Below are 26,748 nucleotides of genomic sequence, written 5' to 3'. Positions count from 1 at the left end.
TTGACAGCTTGAGTTTGACAGGTAGTAGGCCTAGGCCCTAATTAATTTTTATTATAAATGTGATGGTGCACATACAACCAGTTGGTTATGTAAATACTAACACTGTCTGTCGTGTCTGTAGATCCATAAGGTTTAGGCCCTAGGCCTACTGTTCGTTTGATAGAGTCTAAGGCAATTTATGGCCTATAGTAACGTCAGGGGAAGGATTAACCCCGGCCCGAGCGCTCCTTGTAACCAGTTGGGGCTTGTCGCAGTTTAAATAGGGAATCATCTGTGTTGTTGATGCTAGCACTAGGAAAGTAACTTGTTAGTTGTTGCAATGTTGCAATTTCTCTTGATTGTCTTTCACTTTGTATTGTAGATCTCCCCAACAGAGTCCTATTAGGCTGTATACAAACTACGTACGTGATCATGAGACTGAGAGAGCCGGAGGGAGGATGAGCCAAGCATGATTCCTGCCGTTTGTTCGATTTGCGCTGACTTCTTCGAGTCGGATCACGTCGTCGTTGCGACCCCCTGTGGTCACGTTTTTCATGAGCATTGGTGAGAAAATTCAACTGAGTTGTCTCAGCAAGCCACATCTCAAATCACATGTCTGGACTGACTCAGGTCCATAACGCCCAGAGATTAATCAGAGTAGTAGGCCTAACAGTTAAAAGAGTCAGATTTAGCACAGCCACAGGGTCCAAAGTCCCAGAACCCCCCTAGATATTCAAAGGAGATATTCAGACAGTTTATCAAAACTCTGACAATACTTGCAGCATTGCATTCATATCACCTTGAAGTGAAATGATATACTGTATACGCCATATATTTCGCGAGTCTAAATTTTCGCGAATCGGGAATTCCCGACGATTTCGCGAGTGGTTAAATTTGCGATTGTGGAGTCCTGTACTGAACAGAGAAATGATGTACACGCATAGGTCGTATTCACGTAGGGATCAGAGTCAATATTTTCGCGTGTCTTTAATTTTGCGAATAGCACCTGACTCGCGAAATTCGCGAAAATAAAAGCCTCGCGAAATATTCGGCGTATACAGTACTTGTTGGTGGGTGAAAGTTGTTTCCTATAAATTTAATAAATATCTGAAAATCGTGCTTATTGCAAGGCTTTAATATAATAAGAAATTGATTTGGTCCATTGCATTGTCATAAAAAAGAATGTTTTCCTCTTTTCAGATGGACATTTTTGTAGTTGATAATCAAATAAATAAACATAGGGCATTTTGCCTCTTATTTTTGATTTTGCAAAATTGATATCTCTTGTAGATATTGCCTCCCAACTCCAATGCATGGTACAGTAGGTATATAACCTCGAAACTCTTAACTTTTCTCGTCAAAGAGGATTACACCTTTTCTTTATTGTCACTGTCGTATTCCATCACATATCCAGCAACTCACGAAATTGTCTTACCTCAGTTCAGTAATATTGTATTTGTAAAAAAAAGTATGGGGTATACAGTTCACTAGTCATAGATGCATTAATCTACTGCGTCTTCATCTCACATTATTTGCAGCCTGTTGCAGTGGGTAAACACTTCCTCCACCTGCCCCCAGTGTAGACAGCGTACCACACAGAGAAGCATCGTCCGACTCTTCTTTGAGGTACAGGATGAGGAGGATGGGCAGCTTGATCCAACAAGACTCAAGGTAAGATGGCGGACAGTTTACAGTCACCACCACTTAATCCAGGACGAGAAACCATTTTTCTGAGGTTATCTCAGTGAATTTAAGCTAAAGTAACATTCCTGTTTGTACTAATGACCTTTTCCTGCTCATGCGCAAAGTGGATTTACGAAATGGTCTATTCGGATTGTTTGTGAAATTACTATGAATGTCGACTGAATATCAGAGGAATATCTGAAGAGAAATGTGTCATATTTGTCCACATCAAAATCAAAAGTTGATAACTGATTATCAGTAGCATGATTTATAGGGAGATTAGGCAAACATCAAAGGGGGAAAAAAAAATCAGGGTCCCATATCATTTTCGTGATTCTCATCATAATTTTTTTCAGATTTGCAAGTGAGAATTCATACTAAAGTCCAACCTCTCCAATCGGGCCTCCCTTTATCTGGATCTCTCTATTATTCGGATGCGATCTCGGTGTGACTTTTTTTTTTCAATCTAATAATACAGGGGAAAGAGGGATTTCAAACTCAAACAAAATTCCTTCACAAACACACTGCAGATGAATTACATATTATTCTTAACATAATTAGCGTACATTCAGATCTAATTTTTCATCCAAAGAACATGCATTCAGACATTCACTACCCCCAAATCACTGCAAGAACACACAGAAAACTTTTCATTTAATCAAGGCACAGTACAGGCAATCGTTCTTCGGCAGCTGTGTGTATTAAACTTTGAGTCTCCAATATCCGGCCAGATTAGCCCCAATCCTGACAATTCCGGATAGAAAAGGTAGGACTGTATAACCCTAATCATCCATCATTGCTTGTCCCTCCCAGAACCAGCTGGGCGAGCTCCAGGCACAGCTCAGCAAGAAGCAGAAGGAGAAGTCGGACCTCCTGGAGGAGAATGACCACCTCAGCGATCGGACCAAGACCCTGGACAAGAACATCAAGAAGCTGACCAAGAGGCTGACGGACGAGCAGTCCACCAACGAAGCCCTCAAGGTAAACCTCTCTTCATCTTCTTAGTTACCTCTTCAAGAGTGACATGTATCAGGAAAAGTGAAGGGAAAGTTATGGAAAGTCATCACTTTGTCTCAGCTGTCAATCATCGTTACATATGTGCATGTAATATTATTCAAATTGACTTTTGGTCTTCAAAGTCAGCAACCAATATAAGATTTTAAGGGGGAACATGGAAGTCAGTGTGAGGCCATTCCATCGAAATCTGTTACAAAACTTAATGAAGCATACAAATTTTACGATTTGCAATTATTATTATTTTTTTTTTTGGGGGGGGGGGAGGTGGTGACCGTTAGGTTAGTGCAAGACCTGTTTTGTGTGTGTTTTCAGGACATTTCTACAGTAGGATTGTCACACATGTAAACAAGATCTGTCTCCTCTTAGAAAGAGATTTATATACATTGTATCAGGGAATTACCTCTGTACACTGTTAATGCTATTTGCAGTTGCCATAAGTTGTGATGAGATGAATATTGCCCAGCTACATCCATGGAAAAAGCAACACCATAAGTTGTCATCTGCTTCACTAAATGAGATTTACTCCTAGAACATTTCAGGGGGAAATGCAGTGAAAACAAAATGCGAGAGACAGAAAAGGAAGTGATTTGAACGTTCATATAATGATATGTTGTTTTTTACTTGCTATATTCTCTCTTTTTCCACTTGTTACTTTTTGTGTGTTCTTGTTTCTCTGTTGCTTTCTCGAATGCAGAAGCAACTATCTGTCATGAGTTACCGCATGGATGAAGCTAAGGAGGCCAAGAGGGAGGCAAAAAAACTCAGGGAAAAGCTGCAATTGTTTGAAAGGTCAGTGGGGGAACAAAGTGTCTGGCTGTGTTTCACTGGTTTTATGCAAGTGTTTTCATAATCTGTGACAATCTTCACTCTCGATTTGAAAGATGGTATGCCTGGAAATGATGGCTTTTGGCAAAAATTGTGCATTTTTCTGTTGCACAGCCGATCATCACTGATTGAGAAGCGGACAGATGATGATGGAGGCACAGAGTCAGCTTCATTCTGTTTCTCTATCCACTGACTCTATGTTTTGTTATCCTCAGTCATGGAGAAGAAGATGCTAATGCCGGCAACATTTATAGACATTGTCCCACTGGATTTTAGGACATCACATTCTGACAGTGGCATCATGCATTAATCTTACAGTTTTACAAGAGTGTGGATATAAAATAGAGAAGAAATGTGAAATATATACTGATTATGTGACATTAGTTTCATGAAGTTTGTTTACGCTGTAGTTGAGAATGGGTGATATTAAAATGACTTGAAAACAAGACCCAGAAAAATGTTTTGTGAGTACTATGCACCCACAAATTTCTTGAATGGCTTCATTGCATTATTGAAGAAGTGTGTAGATCTCTGTACGAATGTATTACAAACCAGGTTTATTTTGTCTGAATGAAAACTGAGACATGGAGTTCTTCTGCTTTGATCTTCAGTTGCTCAAGTTAGAGTCAGAAAAAAACAATAGAGAATTCACTTATGTAATCCACCAGGTTTAATTTATGTCAATGATCTTATATCCCTGTATGAGACTGCAGAAGCAATGTGATACTATGAGGTTTTGTGGTGATGCTTTTTAATGTGCGTAGGCACTTTACTTAATTTGCCAAGCCTTCTAATCATCATTCAGTAATCCCTCCGAACTTGACCCACTCAAAAAGTCATCAAGCCCTCTCAGTTGAAGCGATATAATCCCACAGGAAGGGCATGGTAATACAATATCATTAGGGGATTAGGTAATCGCTTTTTGTAGATAGTTAGTTTCCGTACTTATGTGCCAGTCTCTGAACAAGTGCCAATTAGCAAACAAAGCAGAGAAAGAATTAAATGTGTCTAGGGTTTTTTTTTTTTCGTTGTCTCCATGTGACAGGTATGAAGTTGTGATGTCACAGAATGCAGACAGAGTGGAGGACATGCTAAGAGACGTTGGTGATGGACCACGAGCAGTGAAAGAACTGGCAACCTACTGCACCTCCCTGAAGAGGTATTTGAATCATTTCGCTGTTCACTTTTCCTGTACTCCTCGCTCCCCTTCTATCTCTCCTCCCCCCCCCCCCCCATATCGCAGCCCATATCTCTTGTTCTCTGCCCTTTCTGTCTGTATCAAATGTTTCTACATCTGTCAAAACAGAAGAATGTATGATGCATCATCATAGATGGACTTTGTTGCAAGTGTGATAGATTAGTGTGAATTAGTTTGTTTATGTTTTATGCATGATATAGGTGTGTAACAATGAAGATAATGCAACACACTTTAGTTGCACCTCATATGTAGGAAAAAAAAAAAACCTATACTGAGGTGTAATGTGAAAGTAAGCAGAAAGAAAAAAGAATGCATCAAAGCCTACAGTCATTGGCACGTTTATGTAAGTGCAAGTGCTGTACTGTAAAAAGATGTGTAGATATTGTTATTTTGTTGATGCAATTATTTGTTATTCAGGGAATTCGAGAACATCAAAGACTCAAGGAAACAGCTGAAAGATGAACTCGGGCAGCTGAAGAAAAACATGCAGCAACAAAGCAGATTGGTGAGTATCAGGCCATTTTAGGTAACCTTGTCTGATCTATACCCCCATCAAAATTTGCAAAAGTAGTCTCAGCATACAATATCATCTGTGGAATTTGGAGATGTTAGCTCATCTTAGCTTAGTAAAATGCAAGCAATGTCTATGAAATGTTCATTATTACAAATCCCTCTGAAGTACATGAGCTGTGCAGCATATGATTAATGCTAGCATAATGTTTTCATGTTACGTACCAATTAGAACTACATTCTAGCTTATGGAATCAAATCATGCTACTGCTTTTCATTTGAAGCCTATACTGTCAAATACAAAAACAAAAATTAAAAAACAAGAGATCGAAAACTGGTAGTTTTGAAAAATGGGAAGTTGCATTGCTTCTATACAAATATAACCAGTTGTCAAAGCATTTTCTTTTTCTAGAGTTCATAACAGGAGCTTTGCATTTCAACCTCAATGTAACCACTTCTCTCCTGTACACCATCCCCAAGCTAAGTCAACGGACCAAGGACACTGAGGCACTACAGCACTCAGTGGTGTCGCTCCAGGATGACGTCCAGAGCTTGGAGGCGGAGCGGGCGGAGCTGAAAGAGAGGATAGAGGTCATGAGCGGCCTCCTGGATGCCCATGGTGGTGGGAAAGCCACGCCCCTTCAGCAAGCCTTGTGCATCACGTTAGTCTTGTGCTATGTGTCAGAAGAAATGGCATTGTGTTTGTGTATGTCGATGTGTGTGTGTGTATGGGTTTGTGTGTGTAACCACCTCTTGAAATTTTTTAGCTCACATGCAACATTGCAACTTCTCTTCAAAAACCCCATGAAGGAATCTTTAAAAACCTCCATTAGAACCAGAAGTGATAGAGCTGAATTAGTGCTATGAGTAAGAACATTGATAACTGTAGTTTCAAGTTTGTTCTTGGCAACCTTACTGTAGTTTCAAGTTTGTTCTTGGCAGACCCAGGGTACCCTCCTAATTTGTACAAATGGACACCATGCCCCACTTTGGGGCCCTCCAGGGGTCCCAGAACCCCCAACTTAGATAATCTTTAAAAAGGCTTCTTTAAAATCAGAAATGATACATAGAGTTACAGTGCTATAAGTAAGAGTGTTTGTGAGTGCAGTTTCAGGTTTATGTCTGTCAGATCTAGGGTTGCCTCCATTTGAGCTCAGTACCAGGGGGCAAAGTGGGGGCTAATTTCTCATTTTCATCTTGTAAAATTGATCAAAGTGGGCTTAAAAACCAAAGTCTCCCCCTCTGAAATCATATTGTCATTTTATTTTTCCGGCAGACCCATTAACATGAGCAAGAAGCCACGGCTGAGTCTTCCCGAAGAGGGGGATGACATTGTGCTTGACCCAGGTGACCCCAGCACCCCCGACCTTGTCCTGCCCTCACCCAGCGTTGAGACCAAAAACACCTGCAGAGAGCTGGGCATTCCTTTCGTCAAGACCACCTCCCTGGCCAACAAAAAGAAGAAGGTGTGGAGCGGAATATTTTACTTAAGCTCGCAGTGTGCTCTAGATATCAGACACACTGCTTTTTGTCTATGTTATGACAAGACCTTGCATCTCAAAATCATGAATTTTCAAGAGAGGAAAAAAACTTTCTCAGTTTTTGGAAACATTTTCGCAAAATAATATCAGTCTTGATGTCAAATGGTGTGTGAACATTGTTTTGAAGTGTATTAATAATTGCTCTGTTTTAAAACTCTTTTCAGTATTTTTCATATTCAAAATGGAGTTTGGAGGGTCCTTAGATACATTCCAATTGAGATGTGAGGTCTTTTCATCGCAGGGACATTTAATTCTTTCATTACAGGGCAAAATTTGCCTTGAAGATACAGAGAGATGTATTGAAAAAAAAAATCCTTTTAGTCACAGTATCTGCAAACAAGACAAAAAGGAAACAAACAAAAAGAAGAAATGTGTGTCGACAAGACTACTAGGTAGTGACAATTTGACAGGATCTACTGTGATAACGAAATTTCTTGTCCCTTTAAGACCATGCAGTGTTGTTCTCTTGAAACGTGCATCATCAGCCGAGTAGGAAAAGGCTGTTAGCTTTGTCAGATTTCCAGTGTCACTGCTTGTCTTGTTCCCTATCAGCAATTGTCTCGTCCACTATGAGTATAGAGTGCCAAGGTGTGATGTCTTAGCCAATCATCGCCATGGAAACTGGTTCTAAACAACCTCACCTGCATGGCCCGAGTGTTTATGCTCGAACCTGGTTCCAACCCAAGCTGTAACAAAAGACTGAGACAACATCACTTTGTTACTCGTGCAATACTGTCTTGTCACATGACCTTTCCATGATCTACCATTTTGCCTCGCCCCACCCCCTTCTCTTGTTCTTTTTTTTTCTGCCGCTCACCATTCCTTGTGTTCTCATTGTCGTGTTACCATCCGCTGTAGACGGAGAGTGATGCGGCCGAGGCGTCGGCATGGAGAAGCACCCTGGCCTCCTCCAGTCTGTTCAACCAGAGGAGACCGCTGCAGGCCGTAAAGAACCAGTGTAGCATCAGAAAGGGCTACGACGGCTTGGGTGGACACGAGACCTTCATCCAACATGTATCCCTTGAATTCTATCATAATTCAATTCAATTACTTCTAACATAGTGAAATGTGGAATCTTTCATTGTATAGGGAAGTTTTGCCCACACCCCAAAAGATATGAGGCTGATACGCAAAGGGGATATGGCAATTCTTTGTTTGCACAAGAACCCCTTCAAACTATTTCAGATGTCATGAATGTAGAATATTTTGTGATACAGTATTTTCTTCACATTTTGCAGCATGATGAGACAGCAGCATAAGAATTAAATCATATACTGTATACGCCGAATATTTCGCGGGGTTTCTATTTTCGCCAATTTCGTGAGTCAGGTGCTACTCGTGAAATTAAAGACACGCGAAAATATTGACTCTGATCCCAATGTGGATGTGACATACACGTGTACATTTCTCTGTTCAGTACAAGACTCAACGATCGCAAATTTAACCACTCGCGAAAACTCACATTCCCGATTCACGAAAATTTAGACTCGCGAAATATATGGCATATACAGTAACTGTTTTGTTTACTATATTTTGTTGGCATGAACATATGCTATTTCTAATAGCACATCTACAGCCACCATTAACTACATGTACAGTATAAACACAAAAAAATCCTCTTAATGCAGTGAGTGGCAAGGATTTTTTTAAGTGTGTAAAATTTTCACCTTTGTGGTACAGAGTGCAAACTTTCTGTAAAAACTCAATGCCTCACCACCCCAAATTTTTGTATGATATTGGAGCACTGTAGTGTAGTAAATAGGGCTCTGAACTCATACAGAGGAGTTCCTAACTTCCAAGTCTTGCCTCGCTGTAAATGTTCTCAGACAAAACGTTTTGCCCACTCTGTTTCTCTTGACACAGGTGTTCAAATGGGTACCTCGCGATATGCTTGGGAAATAAAACTGGCAGGGCCCTCAGTTTTAGCACTTACAATCTACCCAGGATAAATGATGTCAATCATCATACTATTGTCATACATTTCATAAGAAACTAAAGGAAAAAAATTAACTTTAAGGATTTGTGTATGTACTGTCATCCGGTAAAACAGATCAATAAATATGGTAGTAATGCATTCATTGAAAAGCAAAACTGTATGTCATCAGCAAATAAAGTAAAAGAGGAAATTCATGCAATTGAAATGATCATCTTCTTTTTTTATGCTAGGTCAATCTCTGTGGACTTTGCCCATTATAATTTTGTGGCAACTTTTACGTAAGTTTCTGTGTGGGTCCAAACTTGGTGAACTTTGCCTGTGCAAGATTTTGTATTTGAAAACTTATGGAGTATTCCAAACTTTTTCATGTTGCATCATTTTCATGAAAGGCCTGGCGAGCATGTAATTTTAATCAGTGGAGCTTCGTTGATTTCCTTAACTTCCCCTTCCTCTCACCTCTGTTTGTTTTCCTCCTTCCTGTGGTCCCTTTTCGCTCCCTCAGCCCACAATCATCAGACCGAATCTCAAGAAGGTTCCTCGAGGAGTGAAGCGGAAACCCTCAGGCAAGCCCTGCCAGCATCCCCTGCCCACTCTGGACAAGTTCATGACGTCATGACAAGACTGACTGAGGATGCTCATCCATCTCGTGAGGTCAGGAGGAGCTTGCCATGGCAACCAATGGTGGTGCAACGGCCAAAGTTGTAGCATCTCGTGACGAGGATGTAGCATGTCTCATTTGGTTTTTGAACAGTTTGAACACATAATCTGGAAATCTGCTCGACACCTGAAGATGAGAACATCATAACAGATTCTTTTCTTGTCTGTGGAGATGGTTCCATCACATCTTAAAGGGAAGGTCCTCGAAAATCTCAGAATGAAGTAAACCCAACCTTTGTTTGCCGGGGGACATGAGGCCAATGCTTCTCAGGTGTAGGACTTCAAGACGAGGTCATCACGAATGTGAGAGAGAACGAAGCCATCGGTGGGTACCATGCAAACTGTTGAAGTGATCTTGACATACCTCATCATTTTTTTTTTCATTGTTTGAAAATGTCTTTGGAAGTCTGCCTTGACAACTGAAGAAGAGAACATCGTGGCAACATCAAAAGATTCTTGTCTTGTCTGTGGAGATGGTTCCGTCACCTCTTCGAGGGATGGTCCTTGAGAATCACAGAATGAAGTTAACCCAACTTTTGTTTGCATTGCTGGGAGACACGAGAGTGCTTCTCAGGTGTTGGACTTCAAGACGAAATCATCTTAAATGTGACTGAAAATGAGGCCATAAATGACGCACAGGTCTGAGTGCGTCAGTCCGAATTGTGTGCATAAGTTAACTATGGAACGCTTAACAGTTTAGGCTAAATTCCATAGTTACCGCATGCACACTATATTCTGACTGACGCATGAAAAGACATGTGCGTCATCTGTGTTATAGAATGGGGACAGTTTTCCTGCCAAAAATCCATTTTTCGATCATGTTACCCGATGGCAAATTTACTGGATGCATTTCCTTTTGGCTTGCCATAGATGAAAGCCCGAACCTCATGCATCCAGTAATTACTAGATGCATGGCAAAAGTACTGGATGCATGATTTTTCAGCCAATAGGCATCTAACATGAAGTGCGCGAACCTTTGTTACAAGTGCGCATACTCTTGCTATAAGTGCACGATAGCATGTTTACCACTGTGAGAGAGCGTGTGGCCAGTAGAAAATCCACACACAGTTCTCGACCAATGAGATTGCAGGATTCTTGCAACCAATTCTATAATGGGTACTATGGAAGCTATTCATATGATCTTGATATACACCTGCAGCTGGTAATTTTCTTAGTATCTTTTTTTCTTTTTCTTTTTTGCTTATTACAGGACTGTCTCATACTCTGATCAGAATGTCACATGTAAAGGTCAGATCTTGAGAAGGCCTCCATTCAGAAGTAAAATTTGCTTCTGTGTGCTTTTTTTTTCCCCCTATATCCTAATTTTTGATAATCTTAATCCTCCAACTAATGTTGTCAAGTATGTATGTGTATCATATGCAGCAATCTTCATGGATGAGAGACAATAACCAATCAACCAAAGTGAAGACAAATTTTACCTCGGATGGGTATAATAAACATGTGTTAATTCTATCGTGTAAGTTGCAGTTCACACCTGTCAAAGGATTTTTCAGTGTTCCATTGGATTTGACTTTGGCGAGGTTTAATTACTCTAATCTCATTGCAACAAAGTACATTTTTGTGCTCCAAAGTCAACATGTTTTTCGTATGGTATGAATTTCTTTGTTTTTTTTAGAACGTGATGTTGCAAAATTAAGAAATTGATTTCACTGGTCTCAAGGTGTTACGTTACAAAAAGATTCAGCTACATCCAACAGTGTGTAAGAACAAGAATGGGAGTCTGGTGTAAAGCATCTTCATATAGATTCTCAGAAGATTTTTAGCTCTCTTTATTTTTATTTTCTTTGTTTAAACAGTTTGTTTGTTTGTTTGTTTGTTTTTTGGAGGGGGTTTCGCTAGTGCTTTTTTTTTGGGGGGGGGGGGGAATGGTATTTTTGTGAAAGTTTGGAGCCCACAAACTTTGTTTGAAAAATTATGGTTAGCACGTTACTCTGGATGGTACGATGCCTGCCAGTTGTAAATGAATAATGTATTGTAAATGACCTGATGACTGTACTGGACATCATTATTGTGTATCATGTAATTTATTCATATTGCTGTAAATGTGTTAATAAAATATATGAAAAATCTTTTTTTGAAGAAGGAAACTACTGTATTACTCTGTATTCTCATTCCTTTCAAAACAAGTTTTTGTCATGTGCATTTCAGTTCAGTCAGGATATGACTAAACACCATGGCTATACATGTATTCTGGCAGAAGTTTACACATAATTTTGTAATTTTTTGTAGATTTGAAAGTTAGAAGGTACCAATGATTCTTTTCATCCCTTTTCTGACAAATTCGATGGAAGATAAGCAGATTGTTCTGTATTTCACAACTTTTCACAACAGACTACACTGTATATCATTTACCCAATGACTTTAAAAAGCAGCCATCTGATTGATGTAAAATTAGATGTGCACCAAAGGATGACTGCATAGGACAATATGACACAATGATAAAAATGAACATTTTCCAGATTCAGCTCTGTCTAAAGTGTTGCTGTTAAAGGGATTGTACAGTACTGGTTGAGGTGGGGATTCATATTTTTAACATTCCTAAGTGAGATAATGAAAAGCCTCTTATGAAATATGAAAAAGCATGTAATTTTAAGAAGGATTCAACGTTTATTTGATGAAAATTGGTTTTCAAATGGCTGACATATGCAAAAAAGTGCTAATAATAAAAGGCGACATGCCACAACTTTATTAGGATCTCTTTGTTTCACCTTGTTTTTGGCTATCTCAACCATTTCAAAGCCGATTTTCATCAAATAAACTTTTGATACCCCTTAGAACTGCATGCTCTTTGACATCTCATAGAGTGGTTTCTGAATATCTCGCAAAACGTTAAAAGCTAAATCCTCACCTCGACCAGAACTGTACACACCCTTTAAAGATGCCCCTTCCCTTTTGCATTCCTTCCCAAATAGCACAGAACATGATACATTCCACCAGAATGACAAGACTATTGTAAATCTAGAACATTTCTGTAATATTTGAAGGTTGTTAGCAATTAAAATTCAAATAATGCACCAAACGCTCACTGTAACGTATTCTGTGTACTAGGCACAGCTGCATACATTAATCCTCCTGTGGTTGTAATATGATACTTGTACTTCGAACAACAGATATGCATGTTAAAGCTGTCAGAAAAGAAGAATACACTAGCTTCTCTTACTTTGTTATCAATGGCAAATAACAACACACCACTTACATGAACTACATGTACAACTAAGTGCATCACACAGGTCTGTAAAACTAGACTAGTATTTAGATTTGTAATTTTTGCGAAGTTCGCAAAAATTATTCAAATCTTAACGGTCAATTTAACTAAACAAATGAAGACCCTCTTGAGTTCAAAATTTACAGGTTTCCAAATGGTGTTCTCTTCAATACCCAAGTGTTCTCACCAATTTTTCAAAAATTTGCATGCAAAAGGGATTGGCTGTCTTTAAAACATTTTTTCAGATTTATGTCATCATACAGATGTATTCATATTGTAAACTATCCTATGTACATGTATTTGTCTATCCGTCTGCACATTAATGTCTCATTTTACACACACAAACACACACACTCACGCACACACACATCTTATCATAATGAGATACAGTCTACCTTGCTTACGTCGACCTCGCATGAATTGAATAACCATGTAAGTCAAAGGTCTTTTTAAGTCCTCTTCTCTTTATATTCTATTGATTTTAATCCTTATCCTATAAGTCAAAGTCGAAGCTATTTCTTCAGTCCAAATAGATTCGATTTGGGCAAGGTTGACTGTATGTACATTTCACCTGGTGCGGTGATGAAGTACAAATATAGAAAGAATAACAATGATAACACTAATAATAAACTGCATTATCATGCAAATATATGCCAAAATCAGTTGAAATAACCATTCGAAACACATGTTTCTCTTACCAAACATGATATTTAATGTTCTGTGAATGTCAACATAAACTATTCACCATAATCATATGCATAAAATGCACCAGTTCCTGGTACAAAGCGCTTTGACAATAATACAGTCTGGAATTCAGAAAGACAAAACAAAACAAGACGGTACAAAGAATTACAAAATATTTAGCTGTCACCAAATGATTTCATGTTTCGTTGGGTCATCTGCTAAATCTCTGTGCCTACCAACAAAATGCATAATACAGTGTAAATTTATTGCAACATTTTTTCCAATCACAGAATTTGATACACAATTTTCATTTTCTCCCTACTTCTTTCCACTGTCTAATCACATAAATAATACAAATAAATCAATAGCTACAATTCACAGACCTTTCATCAAGAACAAGAAAATCAACTTAAAGAATTAATTGGTGACTAATTAATCTGTGGTACATTACACTTGTGCGTCCGCATCAAATACTGTACTAGTACATCTGGAATGCGATTTCAAACATTTCTTTCGGCACTCAATACCAGAATAAGACACACCCTCTTAAATAATGCTGCAAGCACACTGTAAAAGTTGAGATTTTCGCCTGCATATCTTTTCAAGCTGGGCAAAATTTCAGTGAACTTACAATCATTTGCAATTATCTTCATGAGAGTACTTTTTGACATATTCTGATCCCTCTGGAAATATTCACTCATTATCTTTATGACAATTAAGTGGAGTTAAAATTTCGAAACCACAATATACATGTATTTTGGTTCCTTTTCTTTCTTTCTTTCTTTTTTTTTTCGGGGGGGGGGGGCGGTATTTTTCATAGAAATGCCCTCTGACCAAAGTTGATATACATGTACAAGTGATGATTTACTCTGGCCATAATTGCTGAACAGAGGTCTCATAGTATGGCAGTATGAATTTCACACATTTGTTTTAACAGGGAGCAACTAGGATGCTGAAACCTAAAAAGCTGACTTTGACAAACAGACTTACAGTCAAACAAACCACAGTAAGTTTCACTGATAAATGTTATGAAAAATTCAGTTCTTATGTTATATCTCTCACAGTTTTGCATATGAAATGACGATGTCTCCACCTCAAATCTTTCCCATCCAGTCTTTTCTGTCTATTTTGGGCATTCATGTAGCAACTGAGACTTCTCCTTTACAGAGAATTATCACTGCTGAACCAGTGCAACAAAAGAATAACCAAATGTTAGAAGACATTAACAATTTCTGTCAATTAGATTTCTTTCTCCTTTTTTTTTTTTTAAGGAAAGATAGCAAAGATTTTGGTGCACATCAATGAGAGACTAAAGCTGGGATGAACTCACCCCTCTAGTTTGTGAATGTGCTTTACACACATAGTTTGTAACACTCCTTTTCTTTTTCAGAATTATATGTGAAGTCACATGTAACTTGAACCACGGCAATCAGCACTGACTTGAAGCATGACACAAAAGTCTGATGGCTCCTACCTCAGCATACAAGCCAAGAAAACTGTGACACTCCTATTATGGGGATCTAAAAACCATGACAATAACCTTGTTATCAGGAGTGCTATTTCTTTTTTTCTTTTTTTTTTTACTTTTTGCAGGATACAAATATAAAGAAATATATACATTTGGTACCTGTAAATCTCCTTGTTACACAATTTTGTTGCATCTAACCTCTCATATAACAAGGATCCACTGTATCTCATTTTGTTTTTTAATCGCAATTAACTTCATGACAACCGAGGTTAAATGAAGTCAGTACGAGCAAGATTAGTTGAAATATGTATGCATATAATGAACAAACCTTCATGTCATGATATCATATAGGAATTCTCAAATAATGATGTCATTTCAAAAGAATGTTTCAAGGCCTGTGCAGAATGTACACAGAATTGCACGGAACGTGCCCACGTTTTGGGGCTTAAAATTTGAACAAAAATGTTTCTTACAGTCATACACAATTCGGCTAAACTTCATCAAAGGTCTTCACGCTGTTAGCACTGACAGTTGGGAGCAAAAAGCATGGAAGCCACGCACATTACAGGTCTTTTGAGATCTGTTGTCATTATCATGTCTTTATTATGAATGAGCTAGTAGAAAGTCCTATGGAACAATTCACTTTGTCACTTCGACCAATGGAATTGCCTAACGCCATTGGCTGTTGGTGCGAAATGTATCATGCACAAGCTTCTTGAAAGAGAGCCCCACTAACTGGATGCCACTCGTTGCCAAACGCTGGTAGTGAAAATCGGTAATTCACAGGTGAAAATGTTTTTTAAATTCCAGTGATTCTCCAAGGGCCATCTTGCCTGGCTCGCTTCTCACTGGCGGCTTGACTTTGACTCTTGTGATGGCTCTTTCGCTTGCCAAGTAGCACAGCAAGAAAGCCTTGGACAGAGGCTACAACTTGGCTCATAATATCAGCCTGTAGTAAGGACTGAATAGCTCTTGTTTGGTGACAAAATATGTCAAGTAAACTTCAAAATACACCAAGTCCATCTCTTCACCTTTGGCTTCCAACATGTTGTCACACTGAGTTTAACCCCACCGTACATCCACAAATTCTAAATTTCTGAAAAATTCCACACATTTGGCAAGTCAAAATCACTTGTGATACGGTCATAGTCCACACATACAAATGAAAAGCCTATCATGATAACTTCATCCCTCAAGTGTTGATATATAATCCACTACAAACTAACTACCTTCTACATATATGGTGAAATAGAATACAAATATGGGCACTTTTGTTTGCAGACATTAATCCTACCCTGAACCCAACGGCATGACAGTTTAACATATGTCATTTATTTCAACAACTGTCATATCACTGGTTGTGAGAGATTTCACATTGATTGATGCCAGGACAAAGGATTTTCATAAAACAGCATCCATGAATTACTTTGAGTAAACTCTCACAGTCACTTTTTGCCTAGGTGGCATTTCACCCCAGAGTTTGAGTCCTGGTTGGACTCGTCCATCAAACACAGCCATACATCAAGTCTATATTCTTGAAGTTTGTCAAAAAAAAAAATGTTCTGACTTGAATTTCTGATGCATAATGAATGTAGCTATAAGAGTCATTCAAACTTTCTTGCCTAGTGTGGTTGGACAATTACCGAAATATCTTCCACCTCCAGAAATTCCCTGTCTGGCAGTTAGCCTTACGTTGTCAAAGCAGCATCATTTCACAAGATGCATCAAAGACTATCAATTCCTTTCATCCCAACATATTAATCTGACCCCTAATCTTGAATTTGGTGAAGATTCTATCCACAGCATACATTACTGTAAAACATGATATATTCGCGGCATGAAATTTTCGCCAATTGCCACTGGCATTCAATGCATATAGTGTAGACAAGAACTTTCACATGCATTTTAAATTTGCGAATCTTGGTGCTCGCGAAATTCACGAAATTAAAATGCATGCGAACATTCCTCATTTTAAAGTACTCCATTCTACCAGTCATACTTAGCACAGGAGCTTTCACATCAAAACTTAATCTCAAAAAGAAAAGGCTCAGGCAAAAGTATGAGTGAAGTTCTCCTGATAACAAGTGAGTCATCGAGTCCATAATCACATTGTTGTACACGCACAACTCACATTGCTATTAGATTTGCAGGACGGTAGTTTAAAGACAGGAGTCCAATAATAAGGATGAGACAAACTACCTTCAAGAGTCCACCTTTCAGGGTCTACCTTGGAGTACTCACTCAAAGTCCCGGTCACAACTCACTGTGCATTGCTCTGCAGTCTGCAGCTGGTTCACGGCCAAAAACCCATGTGACTCGCAAGTTTTGGGAGGCACGCAGGTGTACGCAAACAGCTGTAAGAGGCTACTGGATGTATCCAATCATGAATTTCTGAATTTCGCTCTGCTTTGAATGAACGAGGGTAACGTGTAGTCGTAGGGAGGAAATCGCATTATACACTCTGCTCCTTGCTGTGGTTTCACTTGAGTGGAGAGACACCTTTTGGCCACGTACCATGCTGTATAATGTCGAGTCAAGTTACAGTTGCATGTGGCACTTGCACTGGAGTTGTATGTACATTCATCTCGTCGGTTCTTGTTGGTAAGAGAAGGGAGGAATTTTCATGTGGCAACAAGAAGTCGCCTGCACGGGACACAACCACTGCAGGAGTGGATCCACGACCAAGACACAGCTGCAGACACGCATACGCAAGAACAAAAGAACAAACAAATACACAATCTGCGCAGAGAGTTGTGACCGGGACTCCGGACTTATCTACCTTACAGCGTTTAACCTACAGAAGGGATGTGGGGCTATCTCCAGGCCTGTCGCAAGGCTTTCAGCGAGGCTAACCTCCTGGTCGAGACGGCGGCCACGACCAGGGCTATGAGAACCATGACGATGAACATGTAGTCGAAATCCTCCTTCAGGACGTCAAACAGGTTTGATGGCATCACACGTGTGAAGTAAAAATCTGTAGCACAATTTTCCAGTGACAAAAATGAAGAGATAATGATATGATGTAATCATTGATGATGTATAGTAGTAGCTCAACAGTATAGGAAAAAGTAACAAGCCTAGAGACTTTGTTATTTTCACGGATGTCCTTATCCAATCTTTTCCATTAAAATTTTGGAGTACCGGTACCTTAGCACTCACATATGCATACATACACCCACACACACACATATCAATCACATTCATTCAATAATTAATCTATTCATTCAAATAACATTTTTTTATTATTATCATCTATGTCATCACAATCATACTTCAGACAGAAAGAGCCAAACATAATGCTTAGGCACAATTTACAACAGAACACTGATACATAATCACGAAACCATGTGTTCAAATGACAAGCTTTCGAGGCGCATTGGGTCGATTAAAAAATTAGTCTTCCAAACATTGTACAAACTAAGTATGAAACATGCCAAAGACAAATATGGGAAAATAACCTCCTGAAAGGAGAATTTACCTCAAAGAAACATATAGACTCAGTGAATGCAGAAATATTAGTACACATGAATGAAGTTTGAAGAAAATGTGACAATCCATTCAGAAACAGGACACACATTTGAATGTGTAGTTCATTTTTTTTTTCTTCTCACATTTCACTGATGTCTGCTACTAATATTTCTGCATTCACTAAGTCCACACAAACATTTGGGGTAAATCCCCCTTCCTTGTCAAATACTTAACTAATACTGCGGTACATCTCATCTTTTTTACTTGGCATACATCAGTCACACAGTTTACATACTGAAACATTCTAGTTAACAATTTTGGAATACTTCATACACAAGTACATAATGAATGTGTACCTCGAGAAGTAAAACAAATAAGTGCAAATAGCACAAAACTATAATATTCATAAGGTCTGCACAATGATCTTTCGTAATACAGATACTGTTTTAAGTTTGATCATTTCTAATGAAATCTCCTTTGCATTGGTCAAGACTCACCTAATCCATACGTAAGAACAAGACATGTTGATTCCAGGCCCGCCGGGGCCGTTTGTATACCAGTTACGCCAAATATCTGCAACGGTCAATCCAGAAGCAAAGCACAGAACAAATAAAAAACCAAAAATGAGATGCGGTGTGTAACTAGTATTGTTATAGAATCATCATATTTATGTGTTTTGTATATCAAACAGGGTTCTTTGGAAAACCACCTCTATTCTAGCAACTGGTTTACCTTACATAAGTAGTGAATACAGAGATAGACAGAAGACAAAAGAAGACAAAAAAAAGATTAAAAAATGAAGAAAAAAAAAGCAAGCAAGCAAAAAAAAACACAAAACAAACAAACTCTCAGGATTCAGGGATTGCTGCAGATTCCTTGGGCAACACCCTCCTTACTTGGGGTACACTACCGTAACTGGCATTTGTACAAACTATGATCCCCCCCCCCCCCCAACTCATGACTCCACCCAGTTCGGTCACAACTCTAGCAAACAATTTCCAAGACAGAGATGAAAATGTGAACAAGTTTACGTACCTCATGATGGATGTTGGATAGTGAACGCTTGCAATAAGTCGCTTTGAGCTATTTGGCTCAGATGAGCTAAATATGTGTCCACCATGCAAACATGGTTAAACACTGTTGTCCATTTTCCAATTATCCAACAGCTTGCAATGAATGACGAAGACATGACATGCATTGCCTCCGTAGGAGAAAATTAGCATAGAGGTGGTGGACTGCCACGCCCTCCCACTTCCCCCACCACCACAACCCCCAATGGTACGTGGACTCACCGACTGGTTGTAGTTGACCATGGACTGGTGGGCGACTGGAAGCTCCGGTAGGTATGGGATCAGTCCCTCCTCCCTGTGCTCCGCCTTCAGCTCCAGAGGCCTCCTGGGATCAAGGAAGCGCTTGGGAAGCGAGAGGAGACCTCCGGTAGACAGGGCCACTGTGGGAGGGGGGGGGGGGTGGAATAACAGTAGCTTATTGAGCTTCTTCAGCTTGATTTCACGGAATGTCCTTCACGAGCAAAATATGATAATGGCAGTAACAGCGATTTCTAACTTGATCTGCATATACATTGTAAGAGGGAAATGCCTTCAAGATGCTTTCTACACTCGTGCTCAAGGATCTCAATGAAGCTTACCACTCTGTAACTTCACAAGGAAATTGCGATGAGGACCCTGAACTGTGAATTCCCAGTTTCCGAAGGACTAGAAGAATTCACCAGTAAAATTTGTGGAATTCCAAGGAATTAAGAACTGAGGAAAATTCCTAGAATTTAAAGGATACTATAGAATTGAGAATTCTTAGAATTCCAAAGAAACTAGAACTCAATCAGCAGATTTTCCAAAATTCCAAACAAACTAGAACTCACAGAAGAATTCCTAAGAAATGGGAACTCCTAAGAAATGGGAATTGAGTAGAAGTCATAGAATTCCAATAAAACTAGAACTCCCAAAGTAGAAATCATAGAATTCTAAAGAAACTAGAACTCACTGAGTAGATGCCTGGCAGTGATCCCCTTCTCAGTGTAGGTAGCAGACATTGCCTGAAGGGACACAGGAAGGACGTACGACTGTCTCTCAACCAGCGGAATGTTTGGTGGATCCAGGGAGGAAAATAGCGTGCTGTGAAAGATGAAAGAACAGAACATTAACAAATAGAGTTTAATCACACTGACAGAATAGTAGAAGCTTTGTGAAAATCAGACGTTTTGTAAGAAAGTGCTGAAATGTTTGTACACCATTTCCTGAAATAGTCACATTATTTTCAACGATATAAGATGATTGGACGAGGCAATAATATCACTGCCTCATAAAGCCTCCAAGTAGTGTGTAAATGTAGAATACAGTGTAAAGATGTGTTGAGCTGACACTAGCAACCATAGCTCCTTCTCCCTCCAAATCATTGCTGAGTTTTCATAACCTTACAATCATTTGCAGTACATGACATAGTTCATAATATCTTAGGTTAATGTCAACATAATGATATGTAGTGATATGTCACGTTAAGATTCTCTTCCCGACACCATGTTAAAAATATCGCTTGAGAAAACAGCATAATGAATTTGGATGATGTACAGGAAGAGCATTGAAGTAAGACTACAGGCATGCCGACTCACCTATTTTTCTGCTTTTTGCCTTCAAAGAGTTCCAACACGGTGATCTCATTTCTCCTGAACCGACTGTTCCAATACTGGTACTGCAGGAGACAAACCACAATTATGTGCCACACATTATACGGTCACAAATAACGAAATATCCATATACAAGATAGGTGCACTGTAATTCAGGAATAAACTCCTATGACGAAAAGACAAAAACAACACAAGCAAACAGTTAAAGACATGATATAATAGATAAGATCTAGGTTGCATTTCATAAAAAGCTGCTTGGATAATAACTCTTGCAGCAATGGCAAGTGTCACGGCAATGACAACAATCTAGCTTCCTGATTGGCTGTTGCAATACGAGAAGTTGCCATTCCAGCAAGAATTGCCATCATGATGCCTTTCAAGAAGTGAGATTCTGGTATCTTGATAACTGCATACATTCAGCGATCCTGTATACCATTATAATGTGGCTCACAACCATTCTTAAACTCATTGAGACTAGTTGACCAAAATGTGTACATTATCATGCCATTCACTCTGTTAAAAGACAAAGCATTCTGTCCACGGAACAGGAAATAAAGTGGAAATCATGTGTGATAGATAGTTACAAATCCTGCACACAAAAGACTCTACTAAAAGCAGGTTGCAAATCCCTTGATGTGTGTCATTCCCACACTTAACAGGGTTCGAAATTGGCGATGGTCCGCTGGCCATTGGCCACCCAAAATCACGTCGGACTAGCTAAAAATCATAAAATTCTGAAGTTACTAGTCTGTCTGGCTAGCCAAAACATTGCTTCAGTGTCAAAATTGATTCTAAGTAGTCCGCCTGGCTAGTTAAAAAAAAAGTTAAGTGCGACCCCTGTTTAACCCGTTGAGGACGGACTGATATTGCTACAACGCACATTTCCCATAGACACCTGCCCGAGTATACTTGGGACTCGTCCTCAACGGGTTAAGAACAGGTGAATGATACCGCCCCCCTCATGATTCATCCAGGGTTACTTCTACTGGTCAGCAAATGATGAACAACTAGAGAAGTACTCTGAAAGCGCAGACCTGCGCCAAGCAGCTCATTTTCACCACTGATGTTGTTCTTTCAAAGAGATCAGTGATTTCAACCCATACGTATGTGTGCTAGAAGTCGCCCGATTTCCCGCCTTGTTGCGGTGTCCCAGAAAGTTCCATTTATAAGGTGCATTCCCAACTTTTGATATTCAACATACAAACAAACACTAGGGCAATATACATGGAACTTGGTCATTAATGGAGGAGTATATTATGATAAAAACTTACCACTACCCAGTTCTCTGTGTGTACAATGTGAACGGGTCCCTGCACACGTTTGTGGTCAGCACTGAAGACAATTGCTCCCGTCACCACATCTATCAGGTACACGCTTATGTGGGCTGTGGATGGGAGGAAGACATTTTACAAAGGGGATGTAGGATCACCAAGGTGTATACGAACCTCTGGCAAGTTGGTCATTTTCAGGCAATTGTACGGCAATTATGAGGCAATTTAAATCAACTACTGGAAAATTCTGGCTATTGGCAGAAGCACACACAGCTTCTCCACTGTATTATATAGATTAGTGGGATAATTCTTCTGGTGCGTGTAGATTTATTCCAATATGATAATTCTGTAATATAATGCAGTATCATCTACAGTGTATTTCAGAAATGCACTGTGATTTGCAAGTTGATACAATTGGCGTCTACCAAGTAATCTGTTCATCTAAATCATAACAATTCATATGCCATTACAATAAAAATTAGAGTCAAGGTTTCTGATTTCTAATATTGTTTCCAAACCTAAAATATGAACATATGTGGTTTTTAATTCTCTGCAGAAACCAAATGGCTATGAAATAGCTACATTCACAACAAAGAGGGAACATATGGCCTGCTGTTTGCATTTTTTTTCTGAAGATGGCCCTAAAAAAGGTAAAAATTTAATGCATCTCCATATTTTTTGTTGTTATTTTGATGAGAGTTCTTGAAATGGCAAATATGATAAATGAAATGAGGTTCTTATTTACTTTGACTAACGGTTACAACCTTGATGTACTTGGCGTTAAAATAAAGAGATTTCATCTCATTTTACCTTTACCTGTAATCAAATAGATGCTCATTGGTGATGAATTTTCTGAATAGATATGACCTTAATTCACTTACGTTTACTGCCAATTTCCTCTCCTTCCGTAACCACGGCGACAAGATTTGGATTCAGGTATTTGTACAGGACAGAACGGTCCCCAAGCACACGTCCCTGGGAGTGTACATGTTCTATGTACGAAAGGTTGACAAAACAGATTCAAAGTGACTTTGTAGCATATTTTTCCAAAACAACAAGCTCCTCTTACATAATATTCAGACTATGACCACCAAACTCTGTAATTGCCTTTCCTATCGTATTGCCCTGTAGTAAAGAAATAAGACATAGGAGTGACAGCCATTGTCTTAATCTTCACCCACATTGCAGAGAAAGAATGGGTAACATGCACATCTATTAGACTGTTTTTCATAAAAGAACAGATGAAGAAAGAGCAAGATAGAATGTAAAAGAAATATTGACTGAATCTTTACTCCATATCAACGGAGAAATAGTAAACAATGCATCAATACATCTCAAATATTAAAGAAAGAAAGACAAGATACAAGAATGCATTCATTGGTCCTTGATTAGAACACAAGAAGAATGCTTGATGTGAATCAGCATGATGTATGATTTGATGTCGAAAGCACTTACCAGTATTTCTCTTTCCAACCACATGGGTGATTTTCTGGAGGGACGTCGGCAGCTGGACGTCCCAGACTGGCCGAGCTTGCAGGCCGGACGAGGTGGCCGCATTGTGGGCCAGCCGATAGCCGGTCAGTTGGCCGGACTCTACGTCTGCCGTGAAGAGGTAGATACTCGCGGAGTTCTCCCTCACGATTTCTTCGGCGGAGGATGGAACCACATGGACCTTTTTAGAATTTGAGGGATCGGAGCAAAAAGTTTGTTGAATGTTACAAAGTGCAAGATGGTATCGTGTTGGGAGTCATCCTTTACTACAATACAGGATAAATTTTAATAGCACAAGATGAACTTTTATGAGGTGTCTGCTGCTATGCCAAAATTGATTCTTCTACAGACTACTGTATAATATGCAAAGAATAGGTGCACACACATTATTTATTTATATATATATATATATATATTTTTTTTTTTTTGCATAAGAGGATATCTAAACTTTACCTGTACAACTGCGTAGAAGCACCTTAATTGGAATCTACAGAATTTGGGCCCTCAATGGCCCTGCCCCCGAGGCCTCCAAGGGAACAACATGTACCTTCTGTACAGCTGTGCATTCCCTAGCACTGACGATAATTCCTACCAAAAACCATCAGAACGTATTTCAAAGAAAACGCCAACAGAGTTAATATTTATGTGGAGGCATGTGTCCATAAATAGACCTATAAACTCCGGTTAATAGGAGCTGTATGGGGCGTGTCGGTTTAGGTACGTAACAGTAATTTGTCATCTTGAGCTACCCACCAGAAAAGATTTCCTTTATCTAGTTGTTCTCTTACGTTATTTTCCGTGTCCAGGAAGATGGTAATCTTGAGGAAGTTCTCAGTCATCAGGTTGAGCATGACCACTTGCTTGGCTCGGAAGGGGAGGGTGTTGTCCTGCCAACCGCCCTCCTGGGTCGGTTTGCCCGTGATGGGGTTAAAGGTGAAGGAGATAACATTCCCACTGGCCTGTACACATTGGTATTGTGAGAGAGAGAGAATATACGTAGATTGATAATGCACTCGAAAGGAGGAATGATTGGGGCTTGATCATCAAGCCCTGAGATTTTTTTTTTTTTTTTTTTTACTGCTAAAATCATTACCTTTTCATCACCAAATTGGCACCTATGAATTTCAGTGCATATCTTTATTTTTTTGATGTTGTTGTTGAAAGATAGCAGGGAACTGTAACTCCAGTCTCTATTTTCTGCCACAATGAATCCTATTAACTCTCTCAAGCAATTCAGCTTAACTTGCCACATAGTTTGCTTTACTTTAGTTTGATATTGTTTTTTCCATTTTTTACAAGGTATACAGGCAAACAGTCATAGTGGACTGTACCAAAGAATCTCACATCCCCTTGGTTGCCCTTACCTTGCTCTGACCAATCAGATTACACTGCGGTGGGATCTGGAAGTGCGCTGTCGTCCTCTGGACAAAGAGGGGCAGGGAGGGACGGCCAGAGGAGTGGAACGGCTCCAGGTCCGGGAGGTAGTGGTCCCACACGATGGTGCCATCCTGGGAATCTAGACCGAATATCTGGCGGAGGAGAGAGAGGAAGCCAGGGAATATAGTTAGAGTTATGGCTTTGGGTGTGTATTCAGTTGCAGTTGCTAAATTACTCACAAAAAAAAGTGACCTTGGAGGTGTTTCTAATAGCTGTTCGTAAAGTTACAAACGACTTACGAGCGACTGGTGATCAGTTCTTGTGCTGAATTATTGAAATTCTGAGAAGTGCAGCACATCAGAACCGATCACCAGTAGCTCGTAAGTTGTTCGTAACTTTACGAACAGCTTTATGAAACACAATTTTGTGTATAATCTTTTTATACAATCCACTCACAGCATTCCTGGTATCTGTTACACATCTAGCAAGTCTAATTTTCTTGCATTGAGATTTTGGGACAATTTCATGTGTGGTTAAATTTCATGATCATGGAGTACTTACCCGCGTGTATGGAGAATTGTATGCGTGCATATCGCATTCATGGCAGGATCAGAGTTGATATTTTTGCATGTTGTTAACCCTAAAAAGACTGGGGGGAGGGGGGCCTAAAAGGCCCCCCCCCCTCGACATTTCACGCGATAACTCTGCAACGCGCAATGCTCTCGCCACGATGCTCCATGACTTTTTTCTTTCGAGTTTCCCGCACATTTTGACACCAAATTTGTGACGCCCGGGGGTACGGTTCTGAAGTTACATAACTTTTTGTACATGCACGTGAGGCCGAAAATGGCTCAAAAACGTGATTTTGTGTACAAAGTCAATGCAAATTGAGTTTTTTCACATGGTTCATATAAATATGCTTATTTTTACTCTCAATGGCTAAAATTAATTTGTTTTAGGAGTATTATGCTTCAAAAAGTGTCTGCCACAAATTTTGTTAAAAAAAACAACAAAAACAAAAGGTCGAAAAAACAAAGAAATACATAAGAAATTCATAAAACAATAAAATAAATAAGAAATTGATTTTGATACCGAATTTTTTTTCAAGTACATTTGCTAAGAATGCCACAAAGAATAATTAGACCAAAAAATGAGCACTTTTGGAGCTTTATTTACTGATTTAGATCAAAGAGTCTGATTTCTAGCATAAATTAGCATAATTAATCAAAATAAAATAAAAGAAGACTATTTTGTATTATTTAAATATACGATCTTGTAGATTACATGGCACACTACCATTGTGCAAATTTCCGCGGTGATCGCGCGATTCACGGCCGAGATCTTAAGGGGGGGCCCTTTAGGCCCCCCCCAGTCTTTCGAGCTACCAAAATAGCCCAGTCTTTTTAGGGTTAAATTTGAAAATAGCATCCGACAATTAAAATGTGCAAATTAAGTAGAAACACCTCAATAAATATGGTGTCTGCAGTATTCCAACAATTAAAATTTGCAAATTAAGTAGAAACACTGTGATATATATATACATATATGGTGTATGCAGTATACAGTTAGGTCGTTAATAATCTAATCTAATTTGCATATGGGGTCATGACATACGTCACTGTTTTAAAAAATACAGCATTCATCGCATAATCGGGACAGGTTGGGAGTAGTAAACACGCCCACTTTAAGCGGGGTGCCCGATTTCGCGATGAGCACTCACCATACACTAACGGCATACGACATGCACTATGTAGTGTGCACACACACACACACACA

General features: G+C 39.3%; 2 protein-coding genes across 2 annotated transcripts in view; one reads left to right on the top strand and one right to left on the bottom strand.

Moving 5' to 3' along the window:
• The first annotated feature begins 441 nt into the window (after positions 1 to 441).
• Positions 442 to 11,447, top strand: LOC140238841 (E3 ubiquitin-protein ligase TRAIP-like). Its single transcript, XM_072318738.1, has 10 exons — positions 442 to 543; positions 1,518 to 1,650; positions 2,476 to 2,643; positions 3,374 to 3,468; positions 4,550 to 4,663; positions 5,120 to 5,207; positions 5,693 to 5,874; positions 6,489 to 6,678; positions 7,612 to 7,767; positions 9,192 to 11,447. The coding sequence occupies exons 1-10, from the start codon at positions 449 to 451 to the stop codon at positions 9,303 to 9,305; spliced, it is 1,335 nt and encodes a 444-aa protein (XP_072174839.1). The 5' UTR covers positions 442 to 448; the 3' UTR covers positions 9,306 to 11,447.
• Positions 11,448 to 13,266: 1,819 nt separating this feature from the next.
• Positions 13,267 to 26,748, bottom strand: part of LOC140239314 (ER membrane protein complex subunit 1-like) — a 32,208-nt gene continuing 18,726 nt past the window's right edge. Inside the window, exons 14-23 of the mRNA XM_072319186.1 lie at positions 24,960 to 25,124; positions 24,384 to 24,554; positions 23,560 to 23,776; positions 22,986 to 23,096; positions 22,105 to 22,217; positions 20,819 to 20,898; positions 20,194 to 20,324; positions 19,485 to 19,642; positions 18,690 to 18,765; positions 13,267 to 17,698 (exon numbers count right to left, since the gene is read on the bottom strand). Coding sequence (XP_072175287.1) covers positions 17,538 to 17,698; positions 18,690 to 18,765; positions 19,485 to 19,642; positions 20,194 to 20,324; positions 20,819 to 20,898; positions 22,105 to 22,217; positions 22,986 to 23,096; positions 23,560 to 23,776; positions 24,384 to 24,554; positions 24,960 to 25,124 — 1,383 coding nt within the window. The 3' untranslated portion in view covers positions 13,267 to 17,537. The remainder of the gene's footprint in view (positions 17,699 to 18,689; positions 18,766 to 19,484; positions 19,643 to 20,193; positions 20,325 to 20,818; positions 20,899 to 22,104; positions 22,218 to 22,985; positions 23,097 to 23,559; positions 23,777 to 24,383; positions 24,555 to 24,959; positions 25,125 to 26,748) is intronic.

The sequence above is a fragment of the Diadema setosum genome, chromosome 15 (genome assembly GCF_964275005.1).
Source record: "Diadema setosum chromosome 15, eeDiaSeto1, whole genome shotgun sequence".
NCBI classification, from domain to species: Eukaryota; Metazoa; Echinodermata; class Echinoidea; order Diadematoida; family Diadematidae; genus Diadema; species Diadema setosum.
Note: the sequence above shows the minus strand (reverse complement) of the source record. Positions and strands in the feature narration are given on the sequence as shown.